The sequence below is a fragment of the Schistocerca gregaria genome, chromosome 2, assembly GCF_023897955.1.
Source record: "Schistocerca gregaria isolate iqSchGreg1 chromosome 2, iqSchGreg1.2, whole genome shotgun sequence".
NCBI classification, from domain to species: domain Eukaryota; kingdom Metazoa; phylum Arthropoda; class Insecta; order Orthoptera; family Acrididae; genus Schistocerca; species Schistocerca gregaria.
Window position 1 is genome coordinate 684,011,998 of NC_064921.1, and position 20,563 is coordinate 684,032,560.

Sequence of the window (20,563 nt, forward strand, 5' to 3'; positions counted from 1 at the left end):
GAGAGGCTACAACCCTGTCTCACTCCCTTCCCAACCACTGGTTCCCTTTCATGCCCCTCGACTCTTATGACTGCCATCTGGTTTCTGTACAAATTGTAAATAGCCTTTCGCTCCCTGTATTTTACCCTTGCCACCTTCAGAATTTGAAAGAGAGTATTCCAGTCAACATTGTCGAACGCTTTCTCTAAGCCTACAAATGCTAGAAACGTTGGTTTGTCTTTCCTTACTCATTCTTCTAAGATAAGTCGTACGGTCAGTATTGCCTCACGTGTTCCAACTTTTCTACGGAATCCAAACTAATCTTCCCCGAGGTCGGCTTCTACCAGTTTTTCCATTCGTCTGTAAAGAATTCGCGTTAATATTTTGCAGCTGTGACTTATTAAACTGATAGTTCGGTAATTTTCACATCTGCCAATACCTGCTTTCTTTGGGATTGGAATTATTATATTCTTCTTGAAGTCTGAGGGTATTTCGCCTGTCTCATACATCTCGCTCACCAGATGGTAGAGTTTTGTCAGGACTGGCTCTCCCAAGGCCGTCAGTAGTTCCAATGGAGTGTTGTCTACTCCGGGGGCCTTGTTTCGACTCAGGTCTTTCAGTGCTCTGTCAAACTCTTCACGCAGTATCGTATCTCCCATTTCATCTTCATCTTCATCTACATCCTCTTCCATTTCCATAATATTGTCCTCAAGTACATCGCCCTTGTATAGACCCTCTATATACTCCTTCCACCTTTCTGCTTTCCCTTCTTTGCTTAGGACTGCATTTCCATCTGAGCTCTTGATATTCATACAAGTGGTTCTCTTCTCTCCAAAGGTCTTTTTCATTTTCCTGTAGGCAGTATCAATCTTACCCCTAGTGGTGTCGGTACCTTCGCTAAAATCTAAGTTCCTCGTGCCTTCCCGTGCAGCACTGGAACACATTCTTTAAATTCTTCGCTGACGTTGCTTTTCCTGGATAGTATAGTATCACCACAGGATTGCAATAAGGAACCACAGGATATTTTGTAATCACGAGAGCAATACGGAAATACTCAGCTCACACCAGTGGTAGGCGCTGCAAGAGAGGCGTTGTCAGTCACGTTTACTGTTTACTGTTGACATTTCTGATGTTTGAAGAGGAGTCAGGCGGCATATACTCAGGAACATTGAAAATAGTGCACCAAGCAGGTATCATCAAATCAAAATGAAATTTATTAGACCTAATAGTGTAGATGACAAAATTCACTTGATTCCAGAACCAAGACACGTAAACAAATGCAGTGCAACATCATTAACACATCGGACCACCTTTTGCTGCAATACATGACGCAGGACAGTCTGGCATCGAGTTGATTACAGGCCTGATGTTGTACTGAGGCAGATTGGCCCACAAATCTGGAACAGTCAGCTGCAGATCATGTTCAGATTGACACGGCAGCATCTGCATTTCAGCTGGTCCTACACTTGCTCTCTCGGAGCCAAGTCTGGGGAGCAGGCTGACCATGGAAGAGTCAGAACATGGTGTAGGAAGTCTTCAGCAACTCGAGCTGTACGCGGTCGAGCATTATATTGCTGGAAAAGTGCCCTCAATAGACCGTGTAGGAAAGGTCCCACATGAGGTTGAAGAATGTCGTCTGCGTAACGCCGATAGATAGGGGCACCACGTACGACAATTAGTGGGGCAGGCTATCGTAGTCTGTGCCCCCCTCCCAGACCTTTGTGGGCGGTGTGGCGTGAGTGGAGCTCTACCGTTCACCAGGCTGCCTCCGCATCCGTATGCGGTTACCATCCGTCCCCAAAAGGAATCTGGATTCATCATTAAAGACAGCGTTTTGCCTGTCTGTGATGGTCCACCTCCTGGCTTGGTACCACTGTAGACGGAGTTGCCGATGTCTCGGTGTTAACGGTGGTACTCGACAAGGGCGTCTGGATTGCAAATTCGTATCTGCAAGGCGTTTATAAATGGTTTGTGGAATAATTGGCACCCGTGCATCCACTTGTATCATGGAGCGAATCGTGTAGGATCCGTGGTCGCTTGGCGCACGATCTTTCGGTCCTCTTGCCTCGTCGTCTTTCTGCTCGCTCCAGATCCCTGGTACGACGCACATGGATGCCATCTCGTGTCCACGGCACCCAACGGGCTCTGACGGACCACTCCGAAAATCGACCCGGCGAACAATAAGGTGTCTGTCATGCTGCGGTTTTCATGTCGATGATTAAGTCCTTCTCAAACTGGATTAAACCTGAGAAATGTGTAACACGTCTTTCTGGCATTCTGCGCCTACCAACGTCCTCCTCGAGTTGGGATGTGATCATGACGTGTATGACTTTTCCACTATGCGCCGTTTAAATGTAGCCTCGTGCCCGATTGCAGCGTCACTGCGGAGTCTGTGGGAATGCACGCTGACACCAAACTTGGATCACATGCGTATCAGATCTCACTATACTTGTTTGCCAAGTTTCGCGTTTGTTCTTTCTTCTCTCTGGGTGCACCTGAATGTGTTATTTCCTCTCAGATATTAGTCGTGAAGTGATAAAGTTGAGAAAATCCGAGGAATTAGAGCAGATGTCGAGGTTTATCGGCTAGTCCGTCGGTGTCTTTTGTCACATAAAAAAAAGGGGGGCTGGTACCATGTAACTCGGCGATGATGTCGGTCGCGCAATACATATGCAGCCTTCAGTGCGACATATTTATCCCAACAATGGATGACTTGTTGACACTTGGTTGTTGAAGTCTGATTTTCAGTTTGTAACGTTTGTTGAAAGTTAGAATGCGCCGTCGTCATTCTGGAAACGCCGGCCACGCATGTTTTCTTTCATCCGAGGAAAGAGGATGTAGTCACTGGAAGCCAAGTCAGGAGAATACGGGAATGGGTCAAAATTTGGTAGCCTAACGAATCTGAAAGTGTGACTGTGCCCCGTGCAGAATTATTTGGGGCGTTGTCGTGGGGCAAAACATCGCCTTTCAGTTTCCTACGACAAAAAAATGGTTCAAATGGCTCTGAGCACTATGGGACTTAACATCCGAGGTCATCAGTCCCCTAGAACTTTGAACTACTTAAACCTAACTAACCTAAGGACATCACATACATCCATGGGCAAGGCAGGATTCGAACCTGCGACCGTAGCGGTCGCGCGGTTCCTTCCTACGACATTTCGTTTTGACAGCTTGCCGTAACCTCGTGAGATTTCGCTAGTATGTTCCTTCTGGGGTTTGCTCCTTCGAGCGACACACCATCGAAGACGCAAAGAACACTCAGCATCACGTTGTTCGATGATGGTTAGGTCCGCGCCTTTTTTGGCGCCGATGGATCCACATGTTTCCACTGCTTGCTTTGCTCCTTTGCCTCGTCTGTGTTGATTCGACGGCTAAAGACATCATCTGGATTGATCTCATGCACAAATGCAGCATTTGCGCTGCTGCCACAGTTAGGCGGGAACATTAAATGGGTTTGAGCGGTCGCGGAACCCAGTGGAGAGCGATATTTGTTTTGTTTAACCCTCCTGGTACCACTGGCAGTCAATATGACACCACTCTAAATTCCTTTTTGTTTCTTGAACTTAATGCTTACGAAAATAGAATCATTACTGTTACATTGAACAGCTGTAATGTATGTTTTTGTTAGTTCAGTAAAATACTTTTTACATTAGTTCATTAAAATACTGACAATACATCCGGTGTAAATTAGTTGGGTTCTGTTTGACCCCAATGATACTCAGTGAGCCAAAAAACTCCTAGTAGTAGGAGGGTTAAACTGCCATGCAAGATGTTGGAAACTGACCCATGAGTAATTTTTCACTTTTTCCACCATCGCTTCGATTGTGATACGTTGGTCTTAGAGCTTATAGGTATCCACCTCTCTTGCTATTAGGCCCAACCTCTGTGCCATATGACGGGGGTAGTGTACGGCAGCAATGCATCAACTCATCATCGATTGTTGCGACGTTGTTCCCTTGCAAATGAAAAACGCCAAACACCGCACACACTTGATTTTATCAGTGGCTGCACCATTTCGTTTTGGCTCCTGTAGCGACGGCCTACGTTACTGAGATGGGGGTCTTAGTGTGTGCCGTAACTCCAGACATGCACCTGCCATCAGACAAAAAAGTAATTACCTAACTTCATTTTTTTCCAGGTGATATTTCAAATTTTACGACTACCTTTGTGTTGCGAATCAGCAATAGTCAGTTTCAGTGCATTAGTGTTCTTTAAATTTTTTCAATCACTATAAATATCAGGTTTGCTTGAAATCTTATAACTTATGTTTAGCATTTGCCGTGTCACTGCTTCCGCCGATAATGGCAGGTGGACAACCAACCCCCCCCCCCCCCTCCGCACCTTTCGCCAAAGTCCCCACCCCCTCAGAGCAGCGGGAACGCTGGGCTTGCTGCTTTCGCTCAGTTGGCGTCGCCGCGGAAATTGATTAAAACTCCGACAAAAAGGGTCTCTTGATTCCATTTCACCCTCCGCGTGGCATCTGAGCCCCCCTGCTGCTTGCAGGCTCTCGTTCCCCCCGACAACTGTCAACTTAATTGCGACTCTCTTTATGGAAGTCCACGCCCCCGGGGGACTCCGTGCTGCGTTACTTGCGCAGTGACGCTTGGGAGTCACAATACAGCGGCAGTTCGCTCACCGTCGTTTCTCGTGCCATAAAAGCGTAGAAACACACGGTGAAGCGTCATAAAACCTACAATTTTTGGAGAAATCTGCTTTTGTTCGAATTTTTTCAGCTGCAACAATTATTAAACGCCTTAGATTGCGAAAACTGTTTAGTTTCTTATGTAAAAAACATTTGATGCTGACGCTCTTCAGATTTACATATAATTCTTCTTGTGCGCCATGCTTTTCGGGAACTTATTTCCACTGGCAAGCTTGATTTTTATTTACTACATTATGCTATCTTGAATTTAATTTTTGTTGTGCGTGATCTACTCCAAAGTACTGGTAATCGCATTGTGATTCAAGGAAGCGGAATTTCAGCTATCGTTATTGATGTTTCTTGTCGTATAGGCTAGCTACTGGTAAATGAGGAGGTAATTGCGAGGTCACCTGACAAAAAATTAGTCACTCCTGTGCGCCGCTCAGATGAATCGTTAAGCCTTTGCAGATGACGCAGCGACCGAGTTACGTACTTGGCCTCGTGCGCACTGCTTCTACGTGAACATAAGACAACACCAGTCAGTGAGACACACATACTTCAAGCAGACATTGTACATAAACACGGGTAAATGTAAGGACGTGACGGAGTGCAAAAAGGGGCAATCGTGTTTAGCCATGCTTGTGGCCATAAGATGTGTGACGTTGCTGGATTTGTTTGTATTTCGCAGCGGACTGTACAACGTGCCTACAATTAGTGGTGTAGCACACTTGGCCACGAAATACGTCGCAGGATTGTGCTCGGGAAACGATCCTGACTAAAAGGGACCGGAGACGTGTTTCACGGCTTGTGTATCAAAATCACATCCAAATCCGACAGTAATAGCTATAGGCAATGAATGAAGGTCCATCCCAACCTGTTACCGATAGAACATTGCGACCGAAACTGCATGCAGTGAACGTTTGGAATCGGTCACGTCGCGAAAGACCATTGCTCGCAAAACCACATCAAGAAAACAGCAAAGTTCATCGAGCAGGAAGAATATTTGACTTATTTTCTGAACACTCCCACATATTATTCCATCTCGACTGGCCTGCAAAATAAACTGACTCAAACCCCATAGAAAATCTGTGGGTCATGTTGGAACAGCGTGTAAAATGCCGACATTAGCATCCCCAAAATTTGGTGGAACTCTGCGATCAAATTCTCAGCGACTGGCTTAACCTGGTTGCGATGTACTTGCGCAACCTTGTGGAGTAACTTCCTAATCGAATCCAGGAGGTTATCAAGACCAAGGGTCGAATTAAACGGTATTCAATGATGCTTGTAATGATTTCTGTGGGGACTGACAAATTTTTTGCTCGGTGACCTTACTTACGTGGTGTAGAGTGCGGTGTTATGTCTAAACACGAACATTCTAATCAACCACAACTAAAAAAAAAATCGCTTGTATACGCCAACAACAACAACAGTAACAATCCCCCCCCCCAAAAAAAAAAACAGATGTAATGTCGAAACTCATTACAGGATATTCAAATTCTGTAAACACGCTTACTTACGCGGTTCACAATCTATAAGATAAAAAAATCACTAACGGTAAAAGATTACATGTGGTAAAGCTACAAAAACAATGTGTAAGGTATATAAATATTTTCAAAGAAGAAACTACATTTAACAATATTAAGTATTCCCCGATACTGCCGTGTTAAAAGAGAAGTGTGTGTTCGTGACTTGTAGCAGAAAATGTTTTATGAGATAAATGAAACTACTGTTTCTGTACCTCCCACACTTAGTTTTTCATCCTACAGAACTAATGGAAAGCACGAAACCAAATGAATAACATACGAAATAGGACGATAATGTCCCTCTTCACTGTTACCAAGAAAACTGCTTAATGCACAAATTCACGTATCAGCCTCACGGCGTTTTTGTGAACAAATTTAAAAAAGCAACATCCTGAGAAAATGAACAGTCGATTTTGAAATGTTTACGTTCCCATTTATTTTTAGCTTCACTATTCAAAGTTGTCTGGGGTCTCACATATGTTTTTATCCCAAGAACCACACCTGACTATTATCTAGCAATAACAGCAACTGTTTTTTTCACGCCGCTGTCTTAGTTTTTACTTTCCTTTCTGTCATGAATTAAATCCGCCGTGTAACAGTGTGAACTGTTTGTGTTCCAGTTCAGCATAATGAACGGCAGCGTAAACGGTCACGATGTCAACGGTGGCGGCGACTTGGCTCCTCCAAAGGGCTCGTGGACCATTGGGCTCATCAACTCCAAGTTCCGCTACCTCACCGCAGAGAGCTTTGGCTTCAAGATCAATGCTAACGGCACCTCCCTTAAAAAGAAGCAGGTAAGCCAAAGCTATGTTTTCTCCTGAATGACGCACGAGCAGTAATGCTCGTAAGGAAGTTCTGTACTTTTACACTGTTGTACGTAAATAGATTTCTGTGTGGAACGGCGTAGTGTTTCCGTGACCAGAAGGGCACTTATTTCGATCCTTGCAGCGTAGCCAACGAAAGTAAGCAGGAAATCAGAACAGCACGAAACTGATTGAGAGTGAATACTACTCTCCCCGCGGCAGAGCAAGATGCTACAGCTTCTAGTCCTGTCAGGTGGCAGCGATGCTACACTGTCATCTGCCAACGCTGACTCACTTTGAGCGCTAACAATGAGACGGTTGACTTCCCCGTTAGCACTTCGCTACTCGTACTGCGTATGCACACAGAACACTTACCTCTTACTGTGCCCGTCGACCATCTCGAAGTTACCATACGTCTCGTGGCGCAGACACACTGTGCGTTAATTGGGAGTACAAGCGCCGAGTATTAAGAGCGGTACTCCGACCTAGAATGATTATTCGGTCCAATGTGGGCGCTCCAGAAATCATTGCAATTCTGTGAAGTATTCAGTACCCTACGAATAAAGGTCGTGCCAATGCATTAGAGCATGATTTATGCCAATCTCAGAGATGTGGCGAGCCATTAAAATGATCCATGTGTGTAGCCTCACTTTAAAACTAACGTAAGTGTGCAAGGATTTTGAAGACATGATTCACTAGCAGCTACAGACAAAGACGAACGTTACCTTTCCCTCACAGACCAGAGGAATAGGCGGTGCAAGGTGTATGAACTGTAGCAGCCTAGCGATCACTAAAAGAACTGTGAATATCAATTCAGAATGTCCGCAGTGGTCTCAATGTAAATGGCCTCTATGCAAATAGACTCTTGTTCAATGTGTCATTAATGATGTGACACCGTAGTGTGCGAGTATATGACATTACAGTTTCTGTGTTGTTCTGAAGTACGTCCGAAGGATCACTGCATCGTACTTCAGAACAAAAAAAAACACTGTAGTGTCGTATTTCCCGCCGACACCGGGGAAGCGGACTATCTCAACACGCTCCCTGGCTGACCCACACTCCAACGTTGAGCTAACTGTCCACAGTCCCCGTCCATGTCCTACACGCTGGTAAATTTTAGATGCCCGTTGGAGGTCAAATGTAATTGCGCATCCGCGCTGAAGTTTGTGGATTAATTGCCCATCGAGACGCATGAGTTATATAAATGACTGGTGTCTGTTCTTTCGGACATGTCAGAAATCCTTGCTGTTGGGTATAATATTCATCCCCATACCATCGTGGAAGGTAAAACTTTTATTTTTTGTTTGTGGCCATGAAGGAGAATTATTGCCTTATCGTTTTAAGAAAGACTTGTCTGTTATTAATGTTTTCTTTCATTTTCTTCCTGAAACGCTTCTGCTTACGATGGTCGTTCATGCGGCCTCCAGAGTTGTTCTTGGTAGTAATGCTCTTCCCATTGTTTTAAAGTGGGCCGCGGGGATTAGCCGAGCGGTCTAAGACGCTGCCGTCATGGACTGTGCGGCTGGTTCCGGCGGAGGTTAGAGTCCTCCCTCGGGCGTGTGCGTGTGCGTGTGCGTGTGCGCGCGTGTGTGTGTGTGTGTGTGTGTGTGTGTGTGTGTGTGTGTGTGTCTCCTTAGGATAATTTAGGTTAAGTAGAGTGTAAGCTTAGGGACTGATGGCCTTAGCAGTTAAGTCCCATAAGATCTCACACACACATTTGAACATTTTTTTAAAAAGTGGCGAAACCTTTATGTCCTGTTTCTCTATAGTTCCTTCTACGGATATGATCTGAAGCGTGTTTCGCATTGTTTCATTTCTTACCCTGTCCTTTCTCGTCGAACCCTCTCGTAGAAAGCACCACCCTGTCGCTTCTATTGTAGTCCGATCTTTCACCGTCCAGGACAACATTCTCATCCGTAAGTTAAAAATGGTAGATAGTATGATTTTTATATCACAATCTTTCCTGTAACAGGTACTTTTCAATTGCTAATTATGTGTGATACACAATAATAAAAATTTTGAACCATTTTCTATCCGCTTTGAAATTTGTTCCTTGTCATTTCCTTTGTAAGTTAGCTTATTTCCTAGATATTTGAAAGAACATAGTTTTTAATAATTTTTTCTATTGCAACTTGCATCCTTCATTCCTCTGCTGATTTTGATTACCTCATTTACTTCAGTGCTTGCTTGTGCAGTTACCCTCTGCCAGGTCTTCAGTTGTTCCTCCAGTTTCTGCTTATCAGCCGGCCGGTATGGCCGTGCGGCTCTAGGCGCTTCAGTCTGAAACCGCGTGACCGCTACGGTCGCAGGTTCAAATCTTGCCTCGGGCATGGATGTGTGTGATGTCCTTAGGTTAGTTAGGTTTAAGTAGTTCTAAGTTCTAGGGGACTGATGACATCAGATGTTAAGTCTCATAGTGCTCAGAGCCATTTGAATCTGCTTACTATCTTGCCATATTATCACGTCGTTCAAAATGGTTCAAATTGCTCTGAGCACTATGGGACTTAACATCTGTGGTCATCAGTCCCCTAGAACTTAGAACTACCTAAATTTAACTAACCTAAGGACACCACACGCACCCATGGCCGAGGCAAGATTCGAACCTGCGACCGTTGCGGTCACGCGTTTCCAGACTGAAGCGCCTAAAACCGCACGGCCACATCGGCCGGCTATCATCACAGCGTCTGTATATGGTATGATTTTCATGTCATTTGCTGGTGACCCTTGACGAACTTTCCTTACGAAGTTGTCAATGACAACATTGAAGAGCACTGGTGAGAGCACACTTCTTTGTCGAACCCTTTTGTGCTCTGAACAATACTGATTTTGTCTCGACTGTTACGACACAGTTCAGGCCTAGAAAGCCAGTAGCAGCGTATAATGATTGCCTTCAGCAATCAAACGAGACTCGGATCGAAACCTCGTTTTATGTATAAGTGTGGACTCGGATGCCCCAGTACGCACAGCAAGTGGACGGTGGTGTTGCAGATCTGGACGCTGGAGCCGAGCAAGGACGCCGGCTCGACCGTGTACCTGCGGTCGCACCTGGGCAAGTACCTGGCCGTGGACTCGTTCGGCAATGTGGCGTGCGACAGCGAGGAGCGCGACCCGGGCACGCAGTTCGTCATCTCGGTGGCGGACGACGGGTCGGGCCGCTGGGCGCTGCGCAACGTGGCGCGCGGCTACCACCTGGGCGCCTGCGCCGACAAGCTCACCTGCACCGCCAAGGTGCCCGCCGACGCAGAGCTGTGGCTCGTGCACCTCGCCGCCAGGCCGCAGGTACGCCTCTGCCCCTGCCGCTGCCGCCTGTTTTCGTTTCGTAGAAAAACATCGCAAAAGCCGTTACGTGCAGGCTGGCGCACGAAATGTGTTACCAACTGTTTCTTTCACAACACGAAAAGTAGTCTACTTCGCATATTTTCATACGCTTATGTCATATGGTATTATTTTTTGGGGTAATTCTTCTGATTCAAAAAGGGTTTTTTTGGCTCAAAAACGGACTGTTCGAGCTATGGGTGTTGTAAGTTCGAGAACCTCTTATCGATCCTTATTCAATAGTCTGGGAATTCTGACATTGCCCTCCCAGTATATATGTTCTTTAATGACGTTTGTTGTTAGCAATATTCGCTTATGACCAAGAGTTAGCAGCTTTCTCTCAGTTAATGCTAGGCAGAAATCAAATCTGCATGTGGAATGCACTTCCTTGACTCTTGCGCAGAATGGAGTGCAGTATTCTGCTGCATCCATTTTCAATAATCTTAGCAGTAGCCCAAACACTTTAAAGTCAAAACTGAAAAGTTTCCTCATGGCTCACTCCTATTCTGTCGAGGAGCAGCTGGCAGAGCTGAAAAATTATGCAAATTCCAGTGTTACATTGTTGAATTTCTTATTTAAACTTACTGATCGTCGCCTGAATATGTTACTTATATTTCATTTTATCTGTTTCTACTATCGTGTTATAATTTCATGTATTGACTCGTTCCATGACCATGAAGACTTCTCCTTAAGTTGGTCCCACGGAACAATAAATAAATAAATAAATAAATAATTTACGACGCACATTAGATATCCCGCTGGGAACTCTACAGCAGTACCAACAGAGCTTGGAAAAACAAATGAGTTACGAAATGACGTGTAATCACGATGCTGGCGCTGGGAGACTAGTAAGCAGCAATGGCTGACAATGGAAGACTGACGACACAGCAACGATCAGCAATTGTGTTTCTTGTTCATGAAACGAAAAGCCTTGATGTGACTCAGAGGCGTTTTCGACAACAGTTTAACACACGATGGGTCCCTTGCAAGAAGACCATCCACAGGTTGTACGATAAATTTGCACAGGAAGGAACATTATTGGAAGCGAAGCGACGTCGGCCTAAGCCTGTTTGTTCGCCGGAGAATATTCTACCGGTACATGTTGCTGTAGAGAGAAGTCCCGGGAAATCGTGTAGAAAGGCAGCAGTGCAACTGGGAATATCCAGACGCTCCGTTCAACGAATTCTTGAAAGTGACCTCCATATATACCCATATAAGATGACCTGTGCACAGACTACTGTTTGCTCTGTGGGCGGAGGATAGGGAAGAAACTCTCAGCAACGTTTGGTTTTCAGACGAGGCGCATTTTCATTTAGACGGTGTGGTTAACAAACAAAATGTACGCTTTTGGGCCACTGAAAACCCACAAGTGCTTCATGAACGACAACATTACAGCGTGCGTAGGCAGCAATTTCTAGTCACGGACTTATTGGACCCTTTTCCTGTGAAGAAACTGTGAACAGCGAGCGTTATTTGAGCATGCTTCGCAATAGCTTCATTCCACAGCTTCTTGCTTCTGCCTTGCCCTTTAACACGCAGTGGATCATGCAAGATGGAGCAAGGCCACGTACTGCAAACACTGTGTTGGAGATTTTACACGAGCATTTCGACATGCGGATCATTTCACTCAGGTTTCAATGATGGACAAAATTGGCCCTCCAATAGTCCAGACCTCAATCCATGTGACTTTTTTCTTTGGGGGTACCTAAAGGAAAAAAACTTCCCGAAACTTCCACGTCATTTAATGGAGCCCAGAAGACTTATTCTTCAAGCTTCCAATGAAATTACGGAAGACATGTGCTGTAGGATAATCACTAACTTCAGTGTTCGTTTGAAGGAAGTTAGGAAACGAAGTGCTGGACATATTCAGCATGTGCTGACTTAGAACAAATCTCCATGCACGGCTCTGCATTGTAGTATATGTTTCTTTCAGATTGTATTCATAATAAACTTTATATTCAAACCAAAATGGTAACATATTTGCCCGCATCTCGTGGTCATGCGCTAGCGTTCTCGCTTCCCGCGCCCGGGTTCCTGGGTTCGATTCCCGGCGGGGTCAGGGATTTTCTCCGCCTCGTGATGGCTGGGTGTTGTGTGTTGTCCTTAGGTTAGTTATGTTTAAGTAGTTCTAAGTTCTAGGGGATTGATGACCATAGATGTCAAGTCCCATAGTGCTCAGAGCTATTTGAACCATTTTTTTGGTAACGCATTTCGTGCGCCACCCTGTAAGACAAAACTGTAGAAATTTTAAAAATAGATACAAAGAACGTGTCAGCAACTGGAAATATGAGACAAGTCACTAAATATGTGTTCAAAACACACCCACAGAAGTCGATATAGGCTTTAAATCTCTCCGATGGAACAACCATAATACATTTTGCTGATAGTATCCATCTATGCCATTGAATGTACCTGCAAAATCATACCATTGTACGACACACATTACGCGAAATACGTCATAAACAGGGTCATCCTTGAAAACCTAGCTTTTCCTTGAAACGGACCGGAAATTACCCAGATCGTACTCATCCAGTTGTTGATAATGGGAGCACTTAGCGTCTGCCAAAAAACTGTAAACATAATTTGAAACCTTTCCTAACTTTTTCCTCGCTGTTTTCTTCGTGGGAGATAGATTCTTTAAAGAATCGGGACTGCTTACTATGCTGACGGAAAAAAGTCGCAACAGTAGGAAGAAGTTATGCGACAGAAATGAAAGTTCGTAGTCGTGTGTTTCTACATCTGAAAGATGCTTTCTATTCAGATTTCGCGCCAGTCGTATAAACGTGGCACTAATAGCGCGGGTACGAGGGTGCAAATCGGATTTGCTTTAAATACACGCAGTAGCGGTCGTTATCGATACTTACTTTTGAAATTGGACGTGATGAGTTGCTGCTGATCAAGAATGCTTTATGGCGACAAAGACGCCATTTGCAACACATCACTGAGTTTGAACGAGGTCGTTTAATACGACTACGAGAAGTCAGATGTTCCTTCTGCAATACAACAGAAAAACTTGGCACTACTGTAGCCACTGTACATGATTACTGGCAGCAGTGGTCACGAGGATGTACGGTCGCAAGGAGACCGGGTTCCGGACGGCCACTTGGCACTACTTGAATTATATAATACACACAAGAAATAACAACCGTCTGTAAAATACAGATGGCTTCTCATATGCATAACTGGTATCCTCCCTATCAACTTCATGACCTTAAAGTCGCCTATATGAGAACTTACGGGAAGACCCAGAGTGCAGGAGCGATAATTTCAAAACCAGAAACTGAACGCCTTGGTAATTTTTTTCGCGCCAGATATTCTACTCTTACCCGTCTGGAATCAGGCAAACAGTAAGCAGATTCTGTTTAGTGCAGCAACTTACCAGGGCGCGTGCTGTGTGACAAAGGACTACAAGGCTTTGCGCACAATTTGCCACACATTCATTGGAAGCGTTCTCGTGTTCAGCACGCCACATGACAGTAAAGCGGCAAACGTTTTTCTGCTTAGTTAGAGGCCATGCCGAGGGAAAGGATTTCTTTTGGTGTAACTATCCTGAATATAAACGGTATTCAAGGACGACGCGGTATGCTGATACCGGTGAACAAAATGTGGTGTACGCCAAGCGGTAGGTGAGAATAACTTTTTTCCTTCTATCATAATTTAACTGACTGAAATGCCAAACCTCTGTCAGGCTCGCAAGTTTGGCGGGAAACACGCGATTACAATTTTTTCCCGGAGCCGTTTATTGGATCATACAGCATTACTCAGACCTTTGAGTTGATGTAATAGGGTAACTATGTATTAACAGCTAATATGTGCAGCGGTTAGCTACCCATAAAATTTAGCTCAGAGTGTACGAGGGTTGTTTGGTGCACCGTATCTCTGGCTGTAGGATGACGTGAACGACCAAACGCGCGTAGGTGTAAAAATTTACACTGTGGTCTGCATCCTGTGACTTACGTGTCTCGTGGAGAACGGACTCCCAAGTTACCCCGATAATTCCCTGGGTGGCTGGTTGAGAGCAGCAATCTTCAATTGCTCTCTGAGTACAGGCAAAATAATTCGGCCGTCGTAAGTTTTCTCATTGTAAATACATAATTTTCTCAAGGCACCTGCTGGATAACAAAGTCCCGAGAGCATAATTTGTGGAGTTGCGCCGAAAATTCGTCGAGACCACAGGGTCTCACTATCGCCATAGGCTCAAACAGATGCCACAACGTAACACGGGCTTGTATACGCGAGGAGGTGCATCTTGCGTCTTTAGACCAGTCTAATGTTTGTTAATATATAACACTCTGAACCATGTGTAATTGCAATTTTGTGAAAAAAATCTTACTAATTCCACATTGGGAACAAAGCATAGCAGTGAAAGTTGCAATCAGTGGACACGACAATGCTTATCGCAAACGAGGCAGAGATTGTGAAAACGCTGATGCGAGTCACCTGTTTTCCCGTGCCGCATAATCTGACGGCCAACTGCTCATGGAGAAATACAGTCGATTTCAGCGGGGCAATCTGTGGAGTAAACTAGTTCTTTATCACTGAAAAAGGAATAACCATTTTGCAATTTGTAAAGGTTTTTTAAAATTAGCGCTACCAGTCACAAACTTTGTCAACTATTGTATTACTTATTTTAGCGACATGTTTCGAGGTAAACCTCATCTTCAGGCTAAATGGCATTACAAAAACAACTTTAAAGTAAGGCTATACTGAAGTTACATAATCTTTTCGTAAATACTGTGGTCATCCTGTGGAAGAAGAGAAAGCTAGTAAGAGGTGCTGTCACTTTGGAAGCTGGACTCATGTTTGCACGAAAATGTTTTGTAATGGTCACTCACTTTTTGTCTTCTGGCGTGGCAGTCTCGTAGTGACGCGCTGGGGTGCCTCCATTTCCGTGCCTGTCCTGGTCACTGTTGACAATTTGTGGCCAGGAGAGGCACGGACACTCAAATTGCCGCTGCAGATGCAGTACGATTCTCCGGAGCCATAGGCTGAAGACGATGGTATTCCTCTCGGTAGTGTCCTGCGACCGTACGCTTTCGTGGCAACCGTTGCCAGTGGTCATGAACAGTGGCTAAATTTCTGCCAAGCCTTTCTGCAGTGACACCGAAGGAGCGTCCAACTTCTCGTAGCCCTACTGCACGATCAGGTTCAAACTCGGTGAGGTGGTGGAAGTGGTATCTTTGTGTCGTTAAAGGCATTCTTAAGTAATATTAGTTTACCATATCCAATAGCAAAGGTAATTAAAGCTCACAATCGTTACAGCGTGTATTTAAACCAAGCCTGATACGCATCTTCACAGTGCCGCTATTAAGGCAACTTACGCGACTGTCGCGAAATTTGAATACACATCGTCATTCAGACGTAGAAACACGCCTACCAACTCCCCTTTGTTACACAATTTTTTTCTTGGTGTTAAGATTTTTTCCATCAGTGCTTATTACCGTGCAACCATGGACTTACAAAATTCCGACTTCTGACAAACTAGTTGATTATAAAACTATACCTTGTGCACATATCTAACATTGTTAAATGTGATTTATTGTAGTATCGGGAAAACGTCAACAGCTGCACTAATAATACCTCAGCATAAAAAAGCACATTGGTTTTAGACGTGCTGCAGTCTTGTAATAGATGCGTTAGGGATCCAAGGCTTTGAGAGAGCAATCGCCAAGCTTTTTAATTCATGAAACTAAGGGACAAACGCTTCCTGAGCGGCTGGTATTAATAAGCTTTCTGCGAGAATCCAATCTAGGCTATAATTGTCCACGCCAAACGAGAAAGTTTGCAGTTGCAATGCGAATTGCCGCGTGTAGCAACGCAGGAGGAGCTTGAAGCTTCACTTGCAAAGAAGCCTGTTCTGAAGAATGCTACCCAGATCCCCTTAGCTCCAGATTTCTGCCACTCTGACACAGATCTCCCAAGCCTATTACCTGGTTTACTGTACACATAATTACGTCAGAACAACGTCTGCAAGTACCACTGTCCACTTAACAACTTATTTGTTATCTGCAGCTTTCACTGTTCTTCCTTCCCAGTCAGCAACCGGAACATGGAAAAATCACTTCAGGCTTCTATGCGCCTCCTAACGTGTAATAGCTGTTTACGATCAACCTTCTTGGAAAGAAAGTGCGGAGGCAGAATCTATACAGTCTGTGATGGCCGTGATGACTGAATAGCAGTCATTTCTTGCTGTTGTTGGCATATTACGAATCACTGTTACAGCAACATGACCTGCACACGTTTACATGTGATGGTACATTAGACTCATTACCTCAGTCTGATCATTTTGCATGTTTGAATTTTGTATTGCGTTCTTTGATGTCGCGGAGCATAATGGCAATTGATTTTACTTTTCGGCTGAGTAGTCACGGTTCGTTAATGAGTTCAGCCATCGTAACACTGGCCCTCGCGGCAGACGAAAGAGCTATCGTATATACGATCTCTATGCAGTCTTCATCAGTCGTCACGACTGCCACGTGTTAAACCTTATCAGACTTTGAATTAGTTCGGGTTTTTCGTATTCCAGCGTGTTTCAATTATCACGAACGTTTGCGTATGTCTGTATTACCCTGTGGAGATTCACCGACACCACTCCTGAACACGACGTCAATATGTTGACCAATGTGGCAGGTCGTGCAGTGTTGGCGAATGACACTCGTCGAGGAGTTCAAACGACTAACACCGTATCTAATCTGGCAAGAGGAACACTCTAGACATTTAATAGATTTTATTTTTTTACCACAGTTTAGACTCGACCCACGAAAATAATAACACAAAAAGATTTTAGGCTACTTAATGAGCCAATAGCCACACCACTACAAAGATGCTAAATTCTTTGTTATGTTGTAACTAGATTCGACGATTTGTCATCTTCTGGCAAACTGTAGAGTTTAAAAATGATACCTATCAAATGCCAGTTAATTTAAAATACGCTGATGAAAACAAAATCGCAACGCCAAAAAATATTTAATGTAGAGTAATGAATTTTCGGGAATACATTCATATAGGTAACATGTAAGAGATTAACATTGCAAGATCACAGCGTAATGTTAGCGCGAGATAAACCATTTCAAATTTGAAATGCTGGTACATTAATAGTCTGTGTAACATCCAGAATGTTGAATGCAAGCATGCAAACGTACATGCATTGTGTGATGGATGACGCCGGAGTCGTCGTCTGATGATATCCCAAATGCGCTCGGCTGCGGATCTAGGAGGCCAAGGCAACATGTCGACAACTGTAGAGCGCAGTGGCTTCCAACAGCATTATGTGGGCGAGCGTTATCCTGTTGAAGAACTCCTCCTGCAATGTTGTTCGTGAATGGTAGTGCAACAGGTCGAATCACTAGAGTGACGTGCTAATTTGCAGTCATGTTGCGTGGGATATCCATGGGAGTGCTGCTGCTGCTGCCATACGAAACAAACCGTAACTCCAGGTGAAGGTCCAGAGTGCCTGGCAAGCACACAGGTTGCAGGCTGTCAACCCGCCTCCTCCTCGACGGCTATCGCTGGCACCGAGGTAGAACCAACTTTCATCAGAAAACTCAACAGACATCCAGTAAGCTCTCGCTTGACACCGCTGAAGTCACAAATGGTCATGATTTGGGATCAGTGAAATGCAAGTTGCAGGAGAGCCCTTGAAGTAACCGATGCGCCAGTCATATGCTGAACACTACGGTCTTCCCTCTCGGTAGTACCACGTGACTTTCCGGAGCCTGGTCTTCTTGCGACCTGACATTCTCGTGAGCACCGCTGCCAGTAATCATGTACAGTGGCTACATTCCTGCCAAGTCTTCCTGCAATATCGCTGAAGCAACATCCAGCTTGTCTTAGCCCTATTACACGACCTCGTTCAAACCCAGTGATGTATTGATGTCGTCTTTGTCGCCGTAAAGGGATACCTGACAAACATCAACTCACCACGTCCAGTCCCAAAGGTAAATAACAAGCCCACGAACGTTACAGCGTGTATATGAAGCAAACCTGATTTGCATCCTAATTGCGAAACTGGCGCGAAATTTGAGTAGACGTCTTATTTCAGGTGTAGAAATACATGTACCAACTTTTGTTTACTTCGCACATTTCCTTCTTAGCGCTGCAATTTTTTTATTCCGCCAATGCATGCCACATGTATAGTTAATATTGTCGAAGTAAATAGGCCTTGAGTATAGGACGACATCATCTAGTTAAGAACACGACTCATAAAATAAATTGTCAAAACTAATTTTACGATAATGAAGATTTTAGCACCTTTGTTGTGGTGTACATAAAAATGTCATTTATCAGATCTGTGGAAGACTTTATAAAGAATTCTAGCGTTAGGCAGAAACTGGCATTAAGTTTAGCGAAAGGTGATTAGGGTTTGATGTCCCGTCTACCACTAGATCGTTAGAGATGGAGCACAAGTTCGCATTGGGTATGAATGGAAATGGAAACCAGTCGTGTCCCTCTGAAAGGAGCCAACCATGCATTTGCCTTAACCGAGTTAGAAAGAAAACCGAAACCCAAATTGGACGCTAGGACAAGAATTTGAACCACGGCCTTCTCGAAACGAATTCGGTTTCCTACCACTACGCTACCTGACTTAGTGCGTGTAGTAGTTAAACAGTGCGGCAGCCCAAGGCCGTAAGTCTTCTCTAACGAACTGCTGTACCAGCTTCAGTGTAGTGGAAAAGTGCTGGTGAAAGGATAGCTTTTTTACATCGACGTGAGGAGAGATTAATTGTGAGCTCGCAGACACAAATTAGCTCCGTAAAGGTCGCATCGAGAGCTAGTAGCGGGACAAATCGCGAGAAAGGTCAGCGCCGAGGAGAGCGGTGGGCGAGGCGTCTGGCACGGGCTCTTGGCAGGACTGGAGGAAGGGAGTCGGTTGCGTAATTGCGCTACCGGCTTTCCTACCCGCGCAGCGGTTGCTGCTGCCGTGGCCGGTGACTCATCTCCGTAGCTTGTGTGGAAACCTCCCTCACACGCCCCTGCAGTGTGGCTACGTCTCTCTGTCTCCAACGTATGTATTCTAGGTATCGCTCGACTAAGCCAACCGTAAACCCGGCTGTAGCGGGGACTAACTATGGTCAAGTGACGTTAAAGCGCCGTTCCAGGTCGACGTAGCGGCAGGTGGTGGAATTATTCTTTGAGTCACTCACAATAAGCAGCTTAAAGCAAACTGTGTACAAGAGACCTGTAGTTTCTCTACTTTTAAAATACTGTAGAAAGCAGTACTGTGAAGTTTAACAGCAAATATGACAGATGTGTTTGCGCAAAAAAAAGTTCAAATGTGTGTGAATTAATAAGAAACCAAATTGCTCAGATCATCGGTCGCTAGACTTACACACTATCTAAACTAACTTATGCTAAGAACAACACACAAGTCCATGCCCGAGGGAGGACTCTGATCTCCGGCGTGACGTGGCGCCTCAAACCGCGCGGCCACTGCGCCACATGTGGTAGTTGTTCGCAGAGGAGAACAGTCCGCCTGAGAAGGGAAACTTTAAGATATACATCACTGAAAATTATCGCCACTTAAATTATTCAATGGAACTACATGGTTTCAGAGATCTTCCCAAAATCTCAAACATCTATGATGTATATGTGTGTAAAGTTGCATTAGACTAAAGCACCAGTGCCTGGATCTCGGGCAGGATCCCCAGTTTGGTTCGATGGTCGATGGTGAGGGGCAATTCCAGTACAAGTGGATAGCCTGTGCAGTGCAGTTGGTTTAAGGGGAATACCAAGTGGATTGCGGCGTAAATAGGAATTTGGATTGAAGAAGGAGGCGTGCTGCGGCAGACTACAGTTATGTAAAGCCACTGTGGCTTAGTACTTAGCCCATCTGCCTTGTGAGCTGTAAACCGGGCTTCAAATCCCACCCTTAGTACAAATTTTCTAGCCGGCCGGTGTGGCCGTGCGATTCTAGGCGCTACAGTCTGGAACCGCGTGACCGCTACGTCGCAGATTCGAATCCTGCCTCGGGCATGGATGTGTGTGATGTCCTTAGGTTGGTTACGTTTAAGTTGTTCTAAGTTCTAGGGGACTGATGACCACATATGTTAAATCCCATAGTGCTCAGAGACATTTGAACCATTTGAACCATTTGAACAAATTTTCTATCGCCACTTCAGTCCACATATATACACTTAAATTATCTGCCTGTTTGTGCCGGATGATTTGAATTTTGAAATGCATTTAAACACTAACATGAAATTCTTAATCACTTTCGTCTTTCACAAATTGTTAGAAGGTTTATTTCTTGGATAAGCACTAGTGACTAATGTCTTCTTCGCAAGTCTTTCTCCGTACATGGA

At 44.7% G+C, this 20,563-nt stretch overlaps 1 protein-coding gene across 1 annotated transcript in view; it reads left to right on the forward strand.

Moving 5' to 3' along the window:
* LOC126334757 (protein singed) overlaps positions 1–20,563 on the forward strand; it is a 331,294-nt gene that overhangs the window by 180,465 nt on the left and 130,266 nt on the right. Inside the window, exons 2-3 of the mRNA XM_049997327.1 lie at positions 6,765–6,938; positions 9,936–10,226. Coding sequence (XP_049853284.1) covers positions 6,774–6,938; positions 9,936–10,226 — 456 coding nt within the window. The 5' untranslated portion in view covers positions 6,765–6,773. The remainder of the gene's footprint in view (positions 1–6,764; positions 6,939–9,935; positions 10,227–20,563) is intronic.